Source organism: Epinephelus fuscoguttatus, linkage group LG15 (genome assembly GCF_011397635.1).
Source record: "Epinephelus fuscoguttatus linkage group LG15, E.fuscoguttatus.final_Chr_v1".
NCBI lineage: Eukaryota > Metazoa > Chordata > Actinopteri > Perciformes > Serranidae > Epinephelus > Epinephelus fuscoguttatus.
In genome coordinates, this window is record NC_064766.1 from 42,358,260 (window position 1) to 42,380,298 (window position 22,039).

Here is a 22,039-nt window from a genome sequence, read left to right on the forward strand (position 1 = left end):
ACTGCCGCCGTCTCGCAAAAAAACACCTGGTTTTAGTGACACAATCACCGTTTGAAATTCTGCCGAAGTCTTGCTTAAACACAACCGCTTTCGTTGTTTGCTGGTCTCAAACCGAGATCTGCAGCTGGCAGCCATCTCTCCTGAGCGTGTGCACATACAGTCTTCTGAGCATGTTTATACTGCTCCTCACCCCTCAGTGAATGTGACATAACCTGATGGACGGGGCTTACACAATGACTACCTCATAATGTGCAAGTAAAACTGCAAAGATCTATGTTTAAAGATAAAATGTGCATTTTAATGACAGACAGAGAAACAGAACAAGGCATGTTTCAGTCAGCGTGATCTTTAAAACAGAAGGTGAGTTACAGACGAGCAGACAGACACCAGGAAACAGACTTCAGCTCTCAGCAGCAGAAACAAACCCGCTCCCCAAAAACACACAGTCAGCTCTATAAAAACAGATTTCAGACGTGTTCAGTCCACCTGCCCAGCGCTGCTACAGGATACGTGTCAGATATGCTAATGAAGAAGGTGGATCGACCAATGAGAAGGCTGCTACTGGGTCACACGGGCATCTGCAGCTGTGAGTACTCGTCCTGCCCCTCCTTCTCCTTCTCCTGAGGCTCCGCATCATCAGCGTCCAACTACAGGTCACAGGTCACAGGTCAGAGACCAGAGGTCAGACAACAGTTCAGTTTATTTCAGTCAGCTAACTGCTACAAGCAAACTGTAACCAGCTAACTGTAACCAGCTAACTTTTACCAGCTAACTTTTACCAGCTAACTGTAACCAGCTAACTGTAATCAACTAATTGTTACCAGCTAGCTTTAACCAGCTAATTGTTACCAGCTAACTGTAATCAACTAACTGTTACTAGCTAACTGTTACCAGCTAACTATAGCCAGCTAACTGTAACCAGCAAACTTTTACCAGCTAACTGTTACCAGCAAACTGTAATCAACTGTTATCAGCTAACTGTAATCAACTAACTGTTACTAGCTAACTGTTACCAGCTAACTATAACCAGCTAACTGTAACCAGCAAACTTTTACCAGCTAAGTGAAATCAGCTAACTGTTATCAACTAATTGTTACCAGCTAACTGTAATCAACTAACTTTTACCAGCTAATTGCAATCAACTAACTGTAATCAACTAATTGTTACCAGCTAACTGTAATCAACTAATTGTTACCAGCTAACTGTTACCAGCTAACTTTTACCAGCTAATTGTAATCAACCAACTGTAATCAACTAATTGTTACCAGCTAACTGTAACAAGCAAACTGTAACCAGCTTACTTTTACCAGCTAACTATATACGGGTCCATGTCATTGGTTCGACATCCCATTAGTCCGACTGTCCGCGGTGCTGAACGACTCGCGGCGGGTGTATGGTGCGCCGCGACCGGCTTGAGGCGGAGCAGGCTCACAGCTTATGTGTTTGTCACTTTCTTTTTCATTTTAACCCACACCATGATCTTTTCCTGACCCTAACCAAGTGTTTTTTGTGCCTAAACCTAACCAGACCTTAACCACAGGGCATCATGATGATTTCGGAACAGAGTTTGGAACAATGAGTTTAATATGGTCGGAACAATGGGATGTCGAACCAATGGGCAGTTCCCACTGTAGCAAGCAAACTGTAACCAGCTAACTTTTACCAGCTAATTGTAATCAGCTAACTGTAATCAACTAATTCTTACCAGCTAACTGTAATCAACTTACTTTTACCAGCTAACTGTAACCAGCTAACTTTTACCAGCAAACTGTAATCAACTTACTTTTACCAGCTAACTTTTACCAGCCATGTTAGCAGACGTCGTCCACCCTGTGCTAATGATGATGTCAGGATTTGTGAAGGAGGCGTGACTCACACTCTGCAGCTCTCTCCGGCTGAAGAGGCGGGGCAGCAGCAGCATCCTCACTGGGATGGTCAGCAGCAGCATGAAGGGAAATGCCAGCGCTGCCGCCGTCGCCATGACGACCCACAGGACAGACAGACAGGTCAGCTGAACGACAGTGAACAGGTGCATCCTTAATGTCCGCACCTGTGAGAGAGCAGAGGCCCAGAGAGACAGATGAGACGAGGACAGAGAGGTGAGACAGACAGGTGAGACATACAGGCAGGGCTGTTTCAAGACACTCTGGGGGCCCCAGGCAAGAGGCACCTTGGAGGACAGACAGATGAGATGGAGACACACAAGTGAGACAGACAGGTGAGACAAAGACAGGCAAATAAGTAAGACAGACAGGTGAGACGGAGGCAGACAGGTCAGCTGAACGACAGTGAACAGGTGCATCCTTAATGTCCGCACCTGTGAGAGAGCAGAGGCCCAGAGAGACAGATGAGATGAGGACAGAGAGGTGAGACAGACAGGTGAGACAGAGACAGACAGGTGAGACAAATAGGTGAGACAGACAGGTAAGACATACAGGCAGGGCTGTTTCAAGACACTCTGGGGGCCCCAGGCAAGAGGCACCTTGGAGGACAGACAGATGAGACGGAGACACACAAGTGAGACAGACAGGTGAGACAAAGACAGGCAAATAAGTAAGACAGACAGGTGAGACAGAGACAGACAGGTCAGCTGGACGACAGTGAACAGGTGTATCCTTAACGTCAGCAGAGACACAGAGAGACAGACAAATCAAGAGACACAAGTCCTGAGTCTTTGTTCCAAGTCAGGCCCAACAAGTCTACATCATTTGTCCGTCTGCTGGTCTGCTCTGTCTCACCTGTCTCACCTGTCCCTCCTGTCTCCTGACAGCTGCTGTCAGCATTAGTCATAGTACTGTAGTACAGATAATCTGTTGTGTGGAAAATGAAGACTAAAGTCACCGGAGTCGTGAGTCAAGTCCTCGTCATACAACTCAAGTCAACACCTCTGGAACTGGCTGATGTGTTTGTCCAAGGTCAGAGGGCGGAGCTAACCTTGCGGACGTAGTTGTGGTCGGGGTGGTACTTTGGGGGCATCAGCAACAGGATGAGTCGCTCAGTGAGCTGGATCCCGTTCAGTGACATCACACCCATGTAGAGGAAGATCCCAAACAGCACCGCCAGAGGAATCTGACGCAGGACGTCCCCGATCACGATGGACAGACCTGAGGACAGACGGGTACCATGTCAGAGGAAACTAAATGCTGCACAGCTCCATCCACCCAGATGATTCTGTTTCTATCAGCTGATCTGATGGACCAGAGGATTCTGGGAGACAAGGAGAGGGGGCGTGGCTTTAATAAGGCCTGGTGTGATGGTGTGAATGTGAGCTGCTGTCCTGTTCCTGCTGTGGATCACTACTGTCCACAGCTCAGAAGTGGCTGCAGAGCGCTGCCCGTGTTCAGGAGGAGCAACCATGAGGCCATCTTGTTGAAGTCAGGATGTGTGGACAATAACCATGGATATCAGAACCATCCAGAAAGACGGAGGGTTAAACAGCAGCAGCATTGATGGAAGAAGACGATAAAAAGGACTGAACTACAGTGAGGAAGTTAAAGGAGCTGATGGATGACAGCTTGAAGTGAACCTTGTCTGATTTAGTGTGATGAATAAATGATGGTTGATAGTAGAACTCTACGGTGACAGTCGTACCCACTAAAACAGCCACCAGGAAGCCTGTCACCCTCTGCTCCTTGACCTCCTGGATGCGGGGCTTATCTCCGGGGGCGACGGCTTTGCTCATGACAGTGAGGGCGTTGGTATGGGTGACGGAGCGAACCGTGGCTGCTGATAACCAGGGCAAACCAAACAGTGCTGAGACTCCACCCACCACCACGATGATGAGGAGGTCAAGGTGAAAACCAGTTCCCTTCACCAGCATCCTCTCCTTCTTACTGACAATCAGCCTGACAGACAGAGGGCAGGGAAAATATTACATTAATGCTCTGGGTTACATCACTGTGCCCCCCTGTTAAAGAAGCCCTCTGTAGATCCCTCCGTTTTAAGTAATTTTAGGTCTAGTTCTAAGCTGCTTGTTTTCATATCTAGGATTTTAGAAACAGTCATCTCTCATCAACTGAATTCTTTTATGAACAACAGTCGCATGTTTGAGAACGTCAGATCAGGTTTCTGCTCTTAACTCAGCACTGACACTGCTCTGCTCAAGATCTCCAATGATTTACTGCTCACTGTCAACTCACGCCTTGTTTCCACTTACGTATGTGTACAGAGACGAGGCAACAGGAAGTCCATTCATTCCTATGGGAATCTCCATAATATCTGATGTGCCTGCAAATCTCTCCTCTGTAATATTTTGGTTTGGAATTTACCAAACGTTAAAGTATGTTTGAAAAAAATGACTTTTGCTGTGGATTTCGGAGAGACCTTATGACTATGTGCTAGCTTAGCTAATTCAGTTCAATTCAATTTTATTTATAAAGCCCAATATCGCAAATCACAATTTGCCTCAGAGGCTTTACAGCCGATGACATTCCTCACAGCTGATCAGGAAAAATTCCCCCCAAAAAACCCTTTAACAGGGGAAATTAAAAAAATCCCTGTAAAATCCAGCTAACAGCCTGCTAACTGGCTAACGGGCTGTTTCCTTAAGATCATCATCCTGTTGATCGTGAGTTTGTCTGATTGTAAAGAAACTTGTTTACCTCATTTGAATGCTCTGTGAATCTGAGGAATGTTATTCTGATAAAATATTGGTCCTTTTTTAGTCCCAGTAATGTTCAAAGCTCACATCCCAAACAACTGCATGGTGAAAATCAGACAAAATCAGCCCCTCCCTCCATGGCTACAGGTGTTTCTATCCATCTATATCAAAATGTACTTCCTTGTGTTGCACACTAGAGGCACCATCCGTACCAGTCACATACGTAAGTGGAAACCAGGCGTCAGGCCTGTTCTCCATTTTCATACTCTGTGACCTCAGCTCAGCCATTGACACCACATGGCTTCATCAGCTGCCTGTCAATCGTTATTGGTATCAGTGATGTGGCTCTGGATTGGTTCATCTGTGTCCTGTCAGTCATACAGGTCCCTCTCTGTCATGCATGGAGATACCTGCTCCTCTCATGTGCCTCTCTTCTGTGGCGTTCCCCAGGGGTCTATCTTGGGTCCCCTCCTATTTACTATATCCATGCTACCCCTGGGGTAAATCATGGGAAACACAGTAAAGATTTACACTATTACACAATGATACACATCTTTATGTCCTGTTAAAGCCTGGAACCACAAATGTTTTTATGTCCTGCTTAACTGTAATTAATAACTGCACACTCGAAAATTTCCTGCCAGTCATGCTTTTGTCTCCTCCAGACTTGATTATAGCAACAAACTTTGGTGCTACATGATTAAAGTTATTATTATAATTATGATTTTAGGTCAGTGCCTTCGGACAGGAATCACAAAACCACAGAACAAACAAAGAGAAGAAGAACGTGTTGTACGCTGTGATCTGGGACTCCATGAAGATGAGGATGAAGACGAGGATGGCTGGCAGGATGCTGGCGGCCATCATCCAAACAGGAAACTGCCCGTCCGACCCCAGAGGAGAAATCAACCAACCACGCTTCTCTGGAGTGGACACTGAGAATCCGCTGGGTACGCTCAGTTTCTGTCAGCCAATAGGAAGAGAGGAATTTAACTGTGAGTCTGTCACAGTGTGTCATGTCACCACAGGACTCACTGTGAGTTAATAAAATCTGACCTGGGTGTAGGTGTCCTCCACACTGTAGTCCACAAGCACCATGATGAGGATGGCAATGGGGACTCCAAAGTCTCCAATGATCCTACGGAGCTGAAACACACAGAGCATCAGCTTATTGATCAGTGATTTGGTTTTAACCTGCAGACGCCGTTCTGAAGGGCTGCTACTCAGTCCAGGGCACTCAAAATTACAGGTGTAAGGCCAAGGGGGAGAACTGGGATTGGACTTTGGACCCAGAAATGTCTCCTCAAGGTGCATCAAACATAACATTATGTATCTGTATCTCTACCTGTATCTGTACCTGTACCCATACATGTTCTTGTGTTTACTGACCCTGCCGGGGAAGAAGGAGCTGTTCTTGAACTTGCGTAAGTAGAAAGCGATGAAATACGTTCCCATCATGAGAACAAAGGACAGCAGTGCTGTGTTTGGTTCTCCAATAACCTTCCCAGTATTCCCAGCAGCTACAGTGAAGTTGCACAGAGGTCGAGACACTGTGTTGTTTCCATGGTAACAGTTTTGGAGAGGATGCTCCTGAAAGATCTGGAAAAGACCAACACAAAGAAGAAAAACTCAGAGAAGCTCTGTTGATGTTTGTTGATACGTTTTTAATGTTCTTGAGGCATTTGTTGAATTTCCAGGGTGAAGGAAATTCAACCAAACTCTGGGGTTCAAAAATCAACCTGTCATTCATTAAAACATCACAGATGCTTCATGGCCTCTGTCCTCACCTTGATCAGTTTGGCAAAGGTCTCGTAGATGAAAATGAGGGAGATGAGGAAGGAGAAGATCTCCTGAGTAAAACGGGAGACAAAGCGAACCAAAATGCTTCCCTCGAAGGCCACGGTGAGGAGAACAATGAGCACCAGCCAGAAACCGATCCACAGCCGACCCGTCAGGTACTCCACCCCATTATCTTTACAAAACTACACACAGACACACACCAGGTAGGTTTCAGGTGATAGGTTAACTAACAGGAGACTTTGCTTTGCAGCAGCACTCTGGACCACTTACAGGTAATAAGAGAGAAGAGGGAATGAACCTTGTGCTGAGAACTGTTTTCATCAAACACTGTAAGTCAAGAATGAACCTTCAGACACTTACATTTAGCCCCTCCAGGACTTCACAGGCTGTTTGTGAGGCTGTTGCAGCCTGAAATGTCTGATTTCACAGCAGTTTTTCTAAAAAATTGCAATGCATGTTGTGAATGTTTATAGTTTTCTCACAATGAAATTGCGGAGACAGTGGAAACTGCAAAATAGTTCTTACACTGTGTCACATTCAGAACCTTTTATTATGAGATCAGTTTTTCCCAAAGACTTAGAATCAATTTGTGATGGTCGGGGGTGGGCAGGTGGGGGAAAGGGGCATCACCAGCAATCAGCTGAAGGATCGTTTCCCTGAGCCACTCCCTCCGCTCTCTCTGCCCAGTTAGCACGAGCTAACACAACAGCAGCTGCTAAACATCCAACATCGAGTCCCGAGTAACCAGTCCCAACAAACTCACACCAACACCACAATGGACGTTGTTGTTAAAGTCTGTAATAGCCATTAGCTGTGTGATGCTAACAGTTAGCTCTGTCACTGTGTGTGTGACTCTGTCCCAGGTGTAGAGCTCCTGTTCTGCAGCAGCAGCCTCATGATAAACAGACTAGCTGAGTGAATCAATGCGCTGCACACAGCTTTACGATAAAATAAGATTTTACCTGTTTTTATAATAAATCTGTGGTAAAGATGCAGTGGTTGGATAAAATTGCAAAGTCACGCAGAATTCACAGGCACTGGCTGAATTTGCAACATCCTGGAGGAGCTGTATGTTATAAATATTATAAATACTTTAAATATTATAAATACTTACTAAATACTCATGTGTTAAAGGGGAAACATGTACAAGGCAAACAAAAGAGGACCGAAGAGAGAACCCTGAGGAACACCACATATCTTTCATGGGGTTTAAGACAAGGAGGCAGAGATACCACAGTAATGGAGATGATGCTGTTGAAATAAGATTATGAGATAATGAATAGAGAACACAGAAAATGGTTCTCTGGTGTGTTCAGTAGATTTACCAGAGTAACAGGATTCTGTTTCTAAACAGACATGTTGCTATTAATTGTGTCTTGGCTGATACAGGTGTGTAGGTTCTCTCTCAGGTGAGCTTACAGTGTAGAAGGCCTCTTCAAACACCAGCAGTGGTCCAGAGAATCCGATCACCAGCAGAGGCTGAGCGCCTAGCACGCTGAATATTATGCCCTGCATCGCTGTGGCAACTATCAGCTCAGACACACCAATCAGACCCTCTGTCTTCTCACCTGTGTCACAGGAGAAGAGAACATCGCCATAGATGTAATGATTGAAGAAGAGTCTGAGGATCCAGGAACCCTCTGGATCAGTCAGCTTGCAGTGATTTGAAACATCAACCAAACCTCATCAGGTAGTTTGTTCCCATCAGACTCACCCAGAAGACCACCAAAGGTGATGGCAGGTGACAGTGCAGCAAAGTAGATGAAGATAATGGCTGCCATGCACTGAGGGTTCAGAGCATCTCGGATGTCGCTGAGGTACTGGGGGTAACGCCGAGTCACGTCTTTGATCAGACCTCCAAAGAGACGCCCTGTGCGCCTCAGAGGCTCTTCACCCGGTTTGGAGGGAACGAGGGAGTCTGGTAGATAAGAACAGAGCTCTGTTACTGTCTGATGAAGAGCTGACATCACACCATGACATCAGAACATCAGCATATGGACTCTGGATACCACACCTAGATTTTAATTTACAAAACATGAGAGAAACATTCAGTGTTCTGCTGATGACATGCTGATTTACCTTCCTAAGAAGACGAAGTCTTCCACTAGATGTAAGCTTCAAACCGAGCTTCTGCCAAAAGGCCCTCTTTGAGTCTTTATTCTACTTTTACCCTGACTAAATGTTGCTCTGAAGTCTGTTACATAATGCTTTCAAAGAATGACATCATGGGAAAGCTCAAACTTGGCAGCAACAAGAGCAGGTACTTTTGTAATGACATGTCAGGACATTTCCAGCTGTGTTTGTAGTGACAAAAGCAGGTATTTTAAAAAGCTCATACATTTCAATTTTTTAAACAAGACTTTTGGACATTTCCAGCCACGTTTGGCGCAACCAAGCAGGTATTTTTACCAACAAATTGGGATATTTCCAATTGTGTTTGTAGCAACAAAAACAGGTGTTTTTAACAAGCCTTTGGGATGTTTCCAGCCATATTTGTAGTGACAAAAGCAGATTTTTTTTTTTAACAAGAGACAGATATCTCCAGCCATGGTTTTAGCAATAAAGTGGGTATTTTTTTTAAGCTAAAAAATCTGGGACATTTCCAGCTGTGGTTGTTGCAACCAAGTAGGCATCTTTTAAAGAGCTCAGACATTTTTTATTTAATTTTTTTTTTTTTTAACAAGACTTTGGGACAGCCACGTTTGAAACGATCATGCTGGTATTTTTTACAAACGTGTCAGGAAATTTCTAATTGTGACAAAAGAGCAGCAGCAGGATACAGTTACAATGTTGATTCAGCAACACAGAGAAGCTCAGAGACTATGACTGGGACACTGGATGACATACTCAGCTGAGAGCACTGATAGAAAGGTATGTTAGTAAAAATGGAGAAAAACCCCAAAATACGCAGACAGTTTGAACCTCCTCCCAGGCAGTGTTTGACAGTAAACAGCTTAGTTTTAAACTCTCAACTCATAAAGATGCAAGCAATAATTTTTGGACAAATTTAAGACGTTAAAGTGGACACTTTCCTGTATGGTAGCGTTTCCTGGTGGTTGCGATGCTGTTCATATAACCTCGATTTGGGTCATTTATCAGATGTCATCTCTGATCTCTCTCATTTCCTGCTAACGATTCTCTGTCTCTCATCTCATAAAGGCTAAAAAACCCCAAAACAAACTTTGTAACAAAATATCATCGATACCAGAGGAGTACCGATTAAAAAGGATCGCCTAACTGACCTTCATCCTGCTGAATGCTGGGCTGTTTCTCCTGCAGTTTGCCGCTCTGCTCCTCCCTCTTTCGCAGCATTTCTCGTTGGAAGCGAGCGACTGAGTGGAGCAGTTCATCACCGCCGACATCAGAGGGAGGGAGGACGATACTACAGTCCAAAAACCGGTTGATGGCTGTCAGCAGGTCCTGGCGGTCGTCAGCCTGGTATGCCGCCTCGTGGAAGTGCTGAGGAAGCAGACGAAGGTAGAGATGAGCTATTGTGTGGCGCCCTCTGGTGGTCGTATCCAAACAGCGACACACAGTTTTAACACTTGAGGGACTCACCTTGTCTGACATCAGTGTGGAGATTGAGCGTCCGATCTGGTGGTAGTCGATGTTGGCTGTAGGCGGGCCCAGCAGGAGAAAGAGGAACCTAACTGGGACAGGAACCTCCAGGACGGACTCCAGCAGGACCGCCTCCTGCAGCCGCACAAACGCCATGGAAGGCTGCTCCAGGAAGTCCACGCTGCCTGCAGACACAGCAGAGGGACACAATGAACCCACTGAAGCTCACAAACTACAGACTGACACAGGGATGAAGGTGATGATGTGACACATACCCACGAGGACAACGGTGGCCTCGGCTCTCTCGGGAATCTTCTCCATCAGCTTCACTTCATGTTTGGATCTGGAGTGACCGATGGGCGGGGTGTCTTTCTGAACACAAGTACACACATCAGATTAATGGACGTCCTGACACTCACATGACTTCTCCTCCCATACTGCTACGCTGACGACACTCTGCTGTTCTTACATAGTGTTTGTCTGACAGGTGTCTCACAATGGGTGTAGAGGCACCACCCAAAGCTCCACCTGGACAAGACTGAGCAGGTGTGAGGAGGAGGATGCCTCATCAATCACCACTGACAATAATGTGGTGGTGCCAACCTGCACAATGAAACAAAAATCCCTTTCAAACACCTACATTATTTTTTAATTTACCCCCAAAACACACAACAAACATCTTCTTCTGAAAAGCCCTTAATGAATACACAAAGCAGATTTTAAGGGCTTTATGATTTCCCCCTTAGTTTCCACATGAATGTGAAACACTTAACAAATCCATGAGTTATAAATTTAAGGTGTTTTTAAGGTTCAGAGTTTGGGGATTTTAATTTCTATTCAGAATTCAGACATTTAACAGCTTTACCAGATTTGGGACAAATTTATGGAAACAGTCTGGGACCGGATTTAAAATTTGAGGTAAAGGGATAAATTAAGGGATGATGTGTTAGTTAGTCACTTAACCCTGAAAGCTTGTAGCTCATTTATAATGTTTGGTTGAAGGACGCACTCAGAGTCTGGTGACATTAAATCTAAATGAAAGTGACATGAACTTCAGACTGACTTTAACAGGCGACAGGTTTCTTTGTACCTTGTTCTTCTCTCCGTCAGCCTCTTTGTGATTGGTCTGAATGACGGAGGGCTCTGATTGGCCATTGTGTCTGTCCATCAGGGCAGCCATGTTGGCTGCAGAGATGTTCTTGCTGAACAAGCTGTGATCTTTCTCATCGCTGGGGTGACTGATAAACAAACAAAACTATATTAATGAAAGAAATGTTCCTGTCGCTTTTGTGAGCTGCAGTGAATGGATGAATGATCGGGTGGATTATTAAATAACTGGATGGACGGATAAATCATCGGGTGGATAAATGAATCACTGGATGGATGAATCATTGAATGGATGAACCATTAGATGGAAGAATGAATCATTAGATGGATGGCTAGATTACTGAGTGAATGTATGAATCACTGGATGGATAAATCATTAAATGGATGAATCAGTGGATAATGAATCACCAAATGGATGAGTCATTGGATGGATGGATGGATGGATGGATGGATGGATGGATGGATGGATGGATCATGGACATGAACCTGTGTTTGAGCAGCAGAGCTCGGAGGACGTTAGCTCGGTCTTCAGCTTTGATCTGATCTGAGATCACCATCTGCTCCACCACCTGCTGAGCGATTCCCGGCAGAGTCCTCTGCTTCAGATCCAGGAGCACTGCCCCTGAAAACACAACACCATGACATCACACACTTACATAATCATTTTCTCATGTAAAGAATGGTGTGCCTCAAGGGTCAGTTTGAGGACCAGTTGTATTTCTGATTGCTGTTTTTCACTGTATGCTGACTACACACTGTTCTCTGTAACATATCTCTACACTGCCCTCGATATGCTGCAGATGATTAAAGACAACATCCAGACCACATCAGTCCACTGGTTTACAGGACGTCCATCATGCAGACGTCTGAGGATACAGGACTTTTCCCTTAAATTACAAAAGCTCCTCTCTTGTCTCCAGTGGATCCTTCCAGTCAGATGAATGAGTGATTTGCAACATATTGGAGAGAAACCCAACATGAAAGCATCCCTTAATTTTTCCCTTAAAAACATTGTTCATTCTTCAATTAAGGTGAAAACCCAGAGATGGTTGTCATGTTACTAGATAAACATAAGGATTTTTCCCCCTATGAGAAAACCCTTAAACTGTGACAATAATCGTTCAAAAACCAATGTGCTATAATCCAATACTTTATCCACTGATTAACCTTTAACTCATGGTGGACCCCTGAATTTACACCTTAAATAGACAAATTATGGCCATTTAGGTATAGATTAAGGCATGTTAGTCACTCCTGTCCTTAATATACTTCAGTCCATGAATGTTTCCATGAATCAGTCCTAAATCAAGTTACCCTGTTAAAATATTGAATAAGAATTAAAATAAAATCTTATTATTAACATCTCAAAAATATTGAAACTAAAATCCCTGAACCTTAAAAATACCTTAAAGGCTCTCTAAGTCTTCCTAAGCTTGAAAAGTTTTGTCACATACAGCAAACATCTCCTCATGATCCGCTAGCTACATGTTCTCTGAATATGCTGTGAAAAAGTCTGGTCTCTGTCGGCAACCCAGGCTCCGCACATGGCAACAAAAACATCTGGGTCCAGGCTGCACTAACCAGCTAGCGCGAGACCAGTGAAAGCAAGCACACACACATGAAGGCGGTGCCCAGAGAGGCAGTCAGAGCTACAGGCTACAATGAGGCTAAAAACAGAGTTCAAATGAGGTTTTTCCAAACAACTTTAGCTCTAGCTCTGTTGTGTTTGATAACATTGTTGAACGTAAACAGAAGTGACGCCCAACGGTGCTTAGCGTGCCTTGAACTCAGCATTCATTGATTGTTGTCAAATATTTCACATTCATTTGGAAAGTCATTAAATCCTTAAAATCTGTTGATTAAAGACTTCTCAAATTAAGATGTTTTTAAGGGAATTAGATTTTCAAATTACAACAAAATAAAAGAGTTTTGACCACACAGACACTGATTTAGATAAAGATGCCTGTGTGTTTTAAGGGGAAATTAAAGGTGAATTAATGGGATTTTTAAGGGGAGTTTAACCTGTGGTTGTGTGCAGTGTAAGTGTTTGTTCACCGGGGGCAGCAGAGAGCCTCCTTACCGTGGGAGATGGTTTTTCGGAGCTCCAGTAGGGAGCGGAAGGACAGGGAGGCGACGTGAGGTCTCCCCCAGCGCTCCGTCTCCTCCTCAACCTCCTCCTCAAACTTGATCCATCGAGCCGTCTCCCTCCACTGCAGCTCCTGGTTCCTGTCGATCACCAGCTCGTTCAGCTCCACAAACACCTGGACACACACACAAACTCGTTTCTGTCACTTATGGGGACATGTAACGACTCACTTCATTCCCAGGACACTTTCCACAACCTTTACCATCACCACCACAGCTCAGATTCCTCAGCACTTATCTTTACTCAGAGCACTCACATATTTGCATTTTAATAAAGTTAACTCTTGTTCTATATTTTTATTCATAGAAATTATATTTCTTATATATTTAAAGTTATTCTAACATTTCTCTCTGTTCCTGCTGAGCGAGTGGACCAAATTCATTTTAACCCTTCGAGACCCACACAGACGTATTTCTGTCTTTTAAGGGGGAACAGCAGGTCGACAGAAGATAACACACAGACGTGCTTTACATCATCAGAAAGTTCAGAACCTGAAGATTAATTGGAGATTCAGCTCAGGGCTGTGTGTTGAGTTTTCTAGTCATAAATCTGTAACAAATATTGTGTTTGGTCAGACGTCTGTTTGAATTTTTAAAGTCTAACAGTGCACAGAGGCTGAGAACATTATGATGGAAGTCAATGACGGACATGTTCCTGACCAGTTAAGTTGGAGAAGGAGATAGTCATGTGCTCGAGGACCGTCTTTATCATATGATACTCAAAAAAAACGCAGGAGTTCTTGAAGAAAAGGGTCAGCACATGGGAAGAAAAATAAAGTTCAGGCACTAATGTGTGGAGCAGGAACAGATGCATTTGATTTAAGTTAAACAGTCTTTATTCCAAAACATGGCTGCTTACATTAAAACACCGACTGGATTCAACCCTAAGCTCTTCGTCAGGGTTGTTTGTTTGTATTTTTGCCCCCTGACACTTACAGACTCAGCACAGTGAAAACATGTATTTTATTCTTTAATATCTGAAGTACTAACTTTAGCACATTTATATTTCTGTTTTTTTAATTTATACTTACATAGTTCTATCTCATACTCTTATTCTTATAATTCTCTGTTCTTTACATCACAGTGACTGCAATGAATCACAGTTTCCCTTCAGCGATCAATAAAGTTTTTCTGATTCTGAACCTGTTTTCATTCACATATCTTGAGGTCAGAGGTCAAGGGACTCCTGTGAAAGTGGCCACGCTGTCCAAAATTTAAAAGGGGGTCTGACCAACAAACCTTTAAACCTACAGAGACCAGAGCGTCCTCTCACTGAGACAAACACACACTGAGTGGACACATGAACCACGTCCACGTCAGGCTCAATCCAGATGAACAAAGACAGAACCAGGTCACATTAACCAGTTCTAACTGAGGTAAAGTCAAAATACAATGATATAGTTTTCATTCTGTTTTTCTTTCTGTCCACAGATCCATCAAACCCAGCTCCCACACCGAGCTCCGTTCATACTGAACCTCAACATGAAACCTCACAGACAAATTCAATCAGGCTGAATCCCACAGTGCCATAAAACAGGACCGCACCAGACTGAGGTCGACCCAGAGGTCAAACCAGGCCGAGCAAACATACACTTCTCTCAATCTGACAAAAATAATTAAAATGAAAATACAGATTTCAGGATGACCTGTCAGAAATTAAACGGAGTGATTTGGTTTAACCAGAACCAACTGGGCTGAACGTGGAAACAAGACAAAGTTAAACTGAGTAAAGAAAACAAACCCAGACTGAAGCAGGACGAATCTGTGTGTACCTTACTGTGTCCACTCCTCAGGTCCAAACCCACCATCCTGGAGACCACAACTAACTGAGCCCCCAGATACTCTCACCTCTGAGGTTACCTCCCTCTACCTGTCTGACTCTACCTGTCAGAATCTACCTGTCTGGCTCTACCTGTCTGAATCTACCTGTCTGACACTACCTGTCTGAATCTACCTGTCTGAATCTACCTATCTGAATCTACCTGTCTGACTCTACCTGTCTGGCTCTACCTGTCTGACTCTACCTGTCTGGCTCTACCTCTCTGAATCTTCCTGTCTGAATCTACCTGTCTGACTCTACCTGTCTGAATCTACCTGTCTGACTCTACCTGTCTGGCTCTACCTCTCTGAATCTTCCTGTCTGAATCTACCTGTCTGACTCTACCTGTCAGAATCTACCTGTCTGACTCTACCTGTCTGAATCTACCTGTCTGACACTACCTGTCTGACTCTACCTGTCTGAATCTACCTGTCTGGCTCTACCTGTCTGAATCTACCTGTCTGACTCTACCTGTCTGAATCTACCTGTCTGACTCTACCTCTCTGAATCTTCCTGTCTGACTCTACCTGTCAGAATCTACCTGTCTGACTCTACCTGTCTGGCTCTACCTGTCAGAATCTACCTGTCTGACTCTACCTGTCAGAATCTACCTGTCTGACACTACCTGTCTGACTCTACCTGTCTGAACCTACCTGTCAGAATCTACCTGTCTGACTCTACCTGTCAGAATCTGCCTGTCTGACACTACCTGTCTGACTCTACCTGTCTGACTCTACCTGTCTGGCTCTACCTGTCTGAATCTACCTGTCTGGCTCTACCTGTCAGAATCTACCTGTCTGACTCTACCTGTCTGAATCTACCTGTCTGGCTCTACCTGTCTGACTCTACCTGTCTGACTCTACTTGTCTGAATCTACCTGTCTGGCTCTACCTGTCAGAATCTACCTGTCTGACTCTACCTGTCTGAATCTACCTGTCTGGCTCTACCTGTCTGACTCTACCTGTCTGGCTCTACTTGTCTGACTCTACTTGTCTGACTCTGTGTCTCTCATTAAGTCCAGTTTATCACCAGTTGACAACAGATTGAGACACCTCTAAACACCTAAACACTGTGAATTGTTGAACCGTCAGCGTGTGTGAGCACCTCATGAGGGGTGCGGTCCGGCTGCAGGTGCTGCAGGTGCTGCAGGTGCTGCAGGTGTGACTGCGCTCGACCGCTGATCTGATCTTTGGTGACGTGGACAATCGGCCCTCTGGAGCTCCGCCTCACCAGGTGACGCCGCACCGCAGGAACATCGTCCAACCGGTGACCTGAGGGGGGAGAGCATGAGGGTGGGATGGAGTTAGAGGTCAGAGGTTAAAATCTGACACACACACACACACACACACACACACACACACTGAGAGTCTCTGTGGTCTCATGGGAACTTTCTGCAGTCTAACTGAGTTTCAGGCTTGACTGAACTTCAGTGAAGAATCTGTAAGATGAGATTGTCTGAATTATCCAATCAGCTTTCTCTCTCTCTCTCTCTCTCTCTCTCTCTCTCTCACACACACACACACACACACACAGGTGCAGTAATCAGCAGGTAAGTCTCAGGTTTCTGTGAACATTAGATTTTCTCTGAAAGAGGACGTTTTCACATCTTTTCTTTGTTTCCTGGAAACATCAACACAAACAGCCAATCACGTTCCAGCACTCAGAGTCAGCTGACCGGCGCCCTCTACCTGGCTTGTCTTTTGTATGTGTGTTGTTATTTATATGTGTGTGTATGTGTACATGAACTTGTAGGGATTTATGTATGTTTGTACATGTACACTGTTTCACAATGGTCTTTTGTATTGTTATGTGCTGACCGTGTTTTTATGTTTATTGTTTGGGAACTGCGGATGAAATTTAGCATTCATGCTAACTCCGGCATATTTACATTACATCATGTATGTACTGTTCATTAATATGCACTGTCCCGCGAAATAAACCAATAAATGAAAATGAAATGTGGTGAACCAAGCTTTAACATCCTGCCGTGAATCACAGTGTGAACCAGAACATTCTCAACCCCAACACATCAAATACCATCATTATCACAAACATTTATCACAAACATCCAACACATAAAGGAACACTTCATCCTTCAGTTTATCACGAACATCAACACATAAAGGAACACCTCATCCTTCAGTTTATCACAAACATCAACACATAAAGGAACACCTCATCCTTCAGTTTATCACAAACATCAACACATAAAGGAACACTTCATCCTTCAGTTTATCACGAACATCAACACATAAAGGAACACTTCATCCTTCAGTTTATCACAAACATCAACACATAAAGGAACACCTCATCCTTCAGTTTATCACAAACATCCAACACATAAAGGAACACTTCATCCTTCAGTTTATCACAAACATCGACACATTCATCCTTCAGTTTATCACAAACATCGACACATTCATCCTTCAGTTTATCACAAACATCAACACATAAAGGAACACTTCATCCTTCAGTTTATCACAAACGTCAACACATAAAGGAACACTTCATCCTTCAGTTTATCACAAACATCCAACACATAAAGGAACACTTCATCCTTCAGTTTATCACAAACATCAACACATAAAGGAACACTTCATCCTTCAGTTTATCACAAACGTCAACACATAAAGGAACACTTCATCCTTCAGTTTATCACAAACATCCAACACAAAAAGGAACACTTCATCCTTCAGTTTATCACAAACGTCAACACATAAAGGAACACTTCATCCTTCAGTTTATCACAAACATCAACACATAAAGGAACACCTCATCCTTCAGTTTATCACAAACATCCAACACATAAAGGAACACTTCATCCTTCAGTTTATCACAAACATCGACACATTCATCCTTCAGTTTATCACAAACATCAACATCAACACATAAAGGAACACTTCATCCTTCAGTTTATCACAAACATCAACATCAACACATAAAGGAACACTTCATCCTTCAGTTTATCACAAACATCAACATCAACACATAAAGGAACACTTCATCCTTCAGTTTATCACAAACATCGACACATTCATCCTTCAGTTTATCACAAACATCAACATCAACACATAAAGGAACACTTCATCCTTCAGTTTATCACAAACATCCAACACATAAAGGAACACTTCATCCTTCAGTTTATCACAAACATCAACACATAAAGGAACACTTCATCCTTCAGTTTATCACAAACATCAACACATAAAGGAACACTTCATCCTTCAGTTTATCACAAACATCCAACACATAAAGGAACACTTCATCCTTCAGTTTATCACAAACATCCAACACATAAAGGAACACTTCATCCTTCAGTTTATCACAAACATCGACACATTCATCCTTCAGTTTATCACAAACATCAACACATAAAGGAACACTTCATCCTTCAGTTTATCACAAACATCCAACACATAAAGGAACACTTCATCCTTCAGTTTATCACAAACGTCAACACATAAAGGAACACTTCATCCTTCAGTTTATCACAAACATCAACACATAAAGGAACACTTCATCCTTCAGTTTATCACAAACATCGACACATTCATCCTTCAGTTTATCACAAACATCAACATCAACACATAAAGGAACACTTCATCCTTCAGTTTATCACAAACATCCAACACATAAAGGAACACTTCATCCTTCAGTTTATCACAAACATCAACACATAAAGGAACACTTCATCCTTCAGTTTATCACAAACATCGACACATAAAGGAACACTTCATCCTTCAGTTTATCACAAACATCCAACACATAAAGGAACACTTCATCCTTCAGTTTATCACAAACATCGACACATTCATCCTTCAGTTTATCACAAACATCAACACATAAAGGAACACTTCATCCTTCAGTTTATCATCAACATCAACACATAAAGGAACACTTCATCCTTCAGTTTATCACAAACATCGACACATTCATCCTTCAGTTTATCACAAACATCAACACATAAAGGAACACTTCATCCTTCAGTTTATCACAAACATCCAACACATAAAGGAACACTTCATCCTTCAGTTTATCACAAACATCCAACACATAAAGGAACACTTCATCCTTCAGTTTATCACAAACATCAACACATAAAGGAACACTTCATCCTTCAGTTTATCACAAACATCCAACACATAAAGGAACACTTCATCCTTCAGTTTATCACAAACATCAACACATAAAGGAACACTTCATCCTTCAGTTTATCACAAACATCCAACACATAAAGGAACACTTCATCCTTCAGTTTATCACAAACATCCAACTCATCTGGAGATACATGGTTTTCAGTGGACAGGATGAATGTAGAACAGTAAAAATGTACAAGACTTTCCTCTGAGATTGATTGGATTTAAACAGGAAGTACTCTGTAAGTAGTTAGACTCCACCTGTGGGCGTGTCTCTACCAGTTCGTCCAGCAGGTAAACAAACACGTCAGGTAGATCAGAAACAGGTGAGTACTCACTGAGATCAGCCTTCAGTCTGTCCAACAACAAACTGTTCAAATATTTGATCACAACCAGAGCAGAGACTGACTTCATGTCCATCTGAGAAACTGACACAGTCCTCCACAACCAGGACCAGAATCAGAGTCAGAACCACACACACACACACACACACACACACACACACACACACACACACACACATAAACAGTAACAATAGATAGAGGCCGTGGGCTCGGCCCGTAGGGTGACAGCATTGTGTTCAGGTCACATGATAAAGATGATGTTGTGACAGAAAGCTCTTTCATGTTGGGAAACATTCCTTCAGTTTGTCTTCACAACACGTCAAAGAGTCTCAGTTTGTTGTTGTGTTTTCTGACTTTCACCCAGAGCCCCAGTGCATGCTGGGAGATGCTCCAGTCCACCATGACAGCCTGCAGACACACCAGCAGCTCTGTGTGCCTGGACTGATGATGACTATGCTACAAGGAGTCACCTGGTCTTTCCTAACCATGACTGTCAACAAGAGACCCTGGGGACAGCTGTCTCACAGATCAAATGTCTCGAGGTGTTGACGGTGCTCCTTTCATTTTTTTTTTCACTTTAAAATTGTACAAAACAAAATGAATGCACTGATCCTGCTGAAAATGTTGAAAATCATGTTTCATCTTTAAATTCCTGTCTTTGGGAGATCAGCTCATCTTCTACTCACTGAACTACTTACAATAAAAGAAAGTTTGACCGGGCGACCCAAACTGCTGCATGCCACTGTAAGCTAACCATCAGTAAACACAGAGTCCAGTTTAGGATGAGTATTGCTGATCTGAGGATGGCGCCAGATGAAAAGTCAAAGTTATTACAGTTCAGATCACAGCTGTATTTACAGTGTTTAAGTTGTTGATAAATAAATATGTATAAAGCATTACATTAAATGTTAAGTGTTATATGTTTTTATTTAGTTTAATCTAACGTGTATTAAACGTGACGTTATGTATAAAGTCTGAAGTTTAAAGAAAGGTCACTGACTCTTGATTCCCTCCAGGTCAACAGACGTCAGCGTGTCAGCCTCCTCAGCGTCGTCAGCGGCAGCACTCAATATGACGCATCCAGGTGAGAGGCCGTTGTGATTGGACGATATGGTGGGTGGGTCACTGTGAGGGGGAGGAGTTACACATTAAGAGGACTTAAATCCAGGAAGGTGTGTTTTTGCTACCAAAGCCATCAGATGTGTTACTCACCTGGTGGGTGTTGTTGTCCGCCCCTCCTCTCCCTCATTCTGACTGGAGGACTCTTCTTCACCCTCCTCTTCCTCCTGGTCTTCTTCTATGGTGGCCGCAGCATTAGGGGCGGAGCCTCGCCTCGCCTCCTTCCTCCCCTCATTGGTCCTCTTCCTCCTGCTGTCAGTGGGCGGTTTGGACAGAGGGTGATGGACATGGGGAGAAAAGTGACGGTGATCTGCAGCAGGAACATGACGACAGAAAGATTACTAAACAAAGGTATTCAGTGATGATGACGATATCACAGTAATAATAGTGAGGACCAACCCCACGATCTGTTCCAGCTCAGTCTCCTGGAGACACCTTCTGACCTCAACAAAAACCTGGAACCTCTTCAGGACCAGCAGAGCCTCCTCATAGATCCAGGAGCCTCTCTCACGGTGTTTTCACATACAGTCCTTTTTAAACAAATCAAACTCAGTCCTCTTAAAGTGCACCGAAAAGTGGACCGACAGAAAAGGACCTCAGTCCTGTCTCTGTTCACACTCGATATAATATACTGTATATTGACATAGCTTTGTTTTTACTCTGATGTGGCGCTGCAGTGAGGGTATGAAACTGGAGGAGAACCTCAGCGTGTCTGTGTTGTTGTTTGATGTGTTCTACGTTCCACATCTGGAGACGTGCAGCATCTTCTGTGGTTCAAACTGCTCCTCGTCCTGCATCCTTGCAGGCGTTACAGGCCGACGTGGTGTCGTCTGTATTTCCAAGCGTCCCAGGTCAACATCATGTGATCCAGAGGGCTGAATACAACGGCACAGAGCAAAGAGAACCTGGAGCGCTTTGTGTCTACAGGTCACAGGTTAAGTGAACCGCACCAAGGGCTTGCAGCAAACCAAACTCAGACCACTTCCTGAAGTGGTCTGAGTTTGATTCACTTCAGAGGGGTCTGAGCTCTCTTGGAGTGTTCACATATGCCCAAAAAATGCTGAGTCACCGCTCTGAGCCTGTTTAGTGGGCTGAAAAGGACCAAGTGTGAAAACACCCTGAGAGTCCACAAAGATTCCTCCAAAACCACCTGAATCAACGATCTCTGGATTTCAGCAGGAAAAATTCTCAGGATCTTTTTTTTCCCAACTAGAACCTTGTCAAACATCTTTCCTTCAACTTCCTTATAAATCCACTGTTTGTGTCTGGAACCACCTCAAGGTCCTGAGAACTCTGTAAAAGATCCTGAACCAGGAACCATCAGAGTCATCTCCAGTTGTTAACATCATGTCCTGACAGGATGTGATGCGAGCGTCAATCAGTAAATCAGTTTGACCGCATTGTTTTCTGT

At 43.7% G+C, this 22,039-nt stretch overlaps 1 protein-coding gene across 2 annotated transcripts; it reads right to left on the reverse strand.

The window, feature by feature from the left end:
• Positions 1-297: 297 nt before the first annotated feature.
• On the reverse strand, positions 298-19,590 carry slc4a2a (solute carrier family 4 member 2a). 2 transcript variants are annotated; one of them, XM_049599268.1, is made up of 18 exons: positions 19,504-19,590; positions 16,134-16,300; positions 13,146-13,326; positions 11,552-11,687; positions 11,049-11,196; positions 10,234-10,330; positions 9,959-10,143; positions 9,643-9,859; positions 8,115-8,318; positions 7,820-7,968; positions 6,388-6,582; positions 5,990-6,199; positions 5,657-5,746; positions 5,397-5,563; positions 3,592-3,845; positions 2,935-3,104; positions 1,877-2,050; positions 298-647 (listed from the first exon to the last, which is right to left on the reverse strand). In XM_049599268.1, exons 1-18 carry the CDS (start codon positions 19,583-19,585, stop codon positions 567-569), a joined length of 2,907 nt encoding a protein of 968 aa, XP_049455225.1. In that variant the 5' UTR covers positions 19,586-19,590; the 3' UTR covers positions 298-566. The 2 variants fall into 2 exon arrangements, with proteins under 2 accessions (XP_049455225.1, XP_049455226.1); XM_049599269.1 differs by lacking the exons at positions 16,134-16,300; positions 19,504-19,590 and adding an exon at positions 14,983-15,019.
• Positions 19,591-22,039: the final 2,449 nt, after the last annotated feature.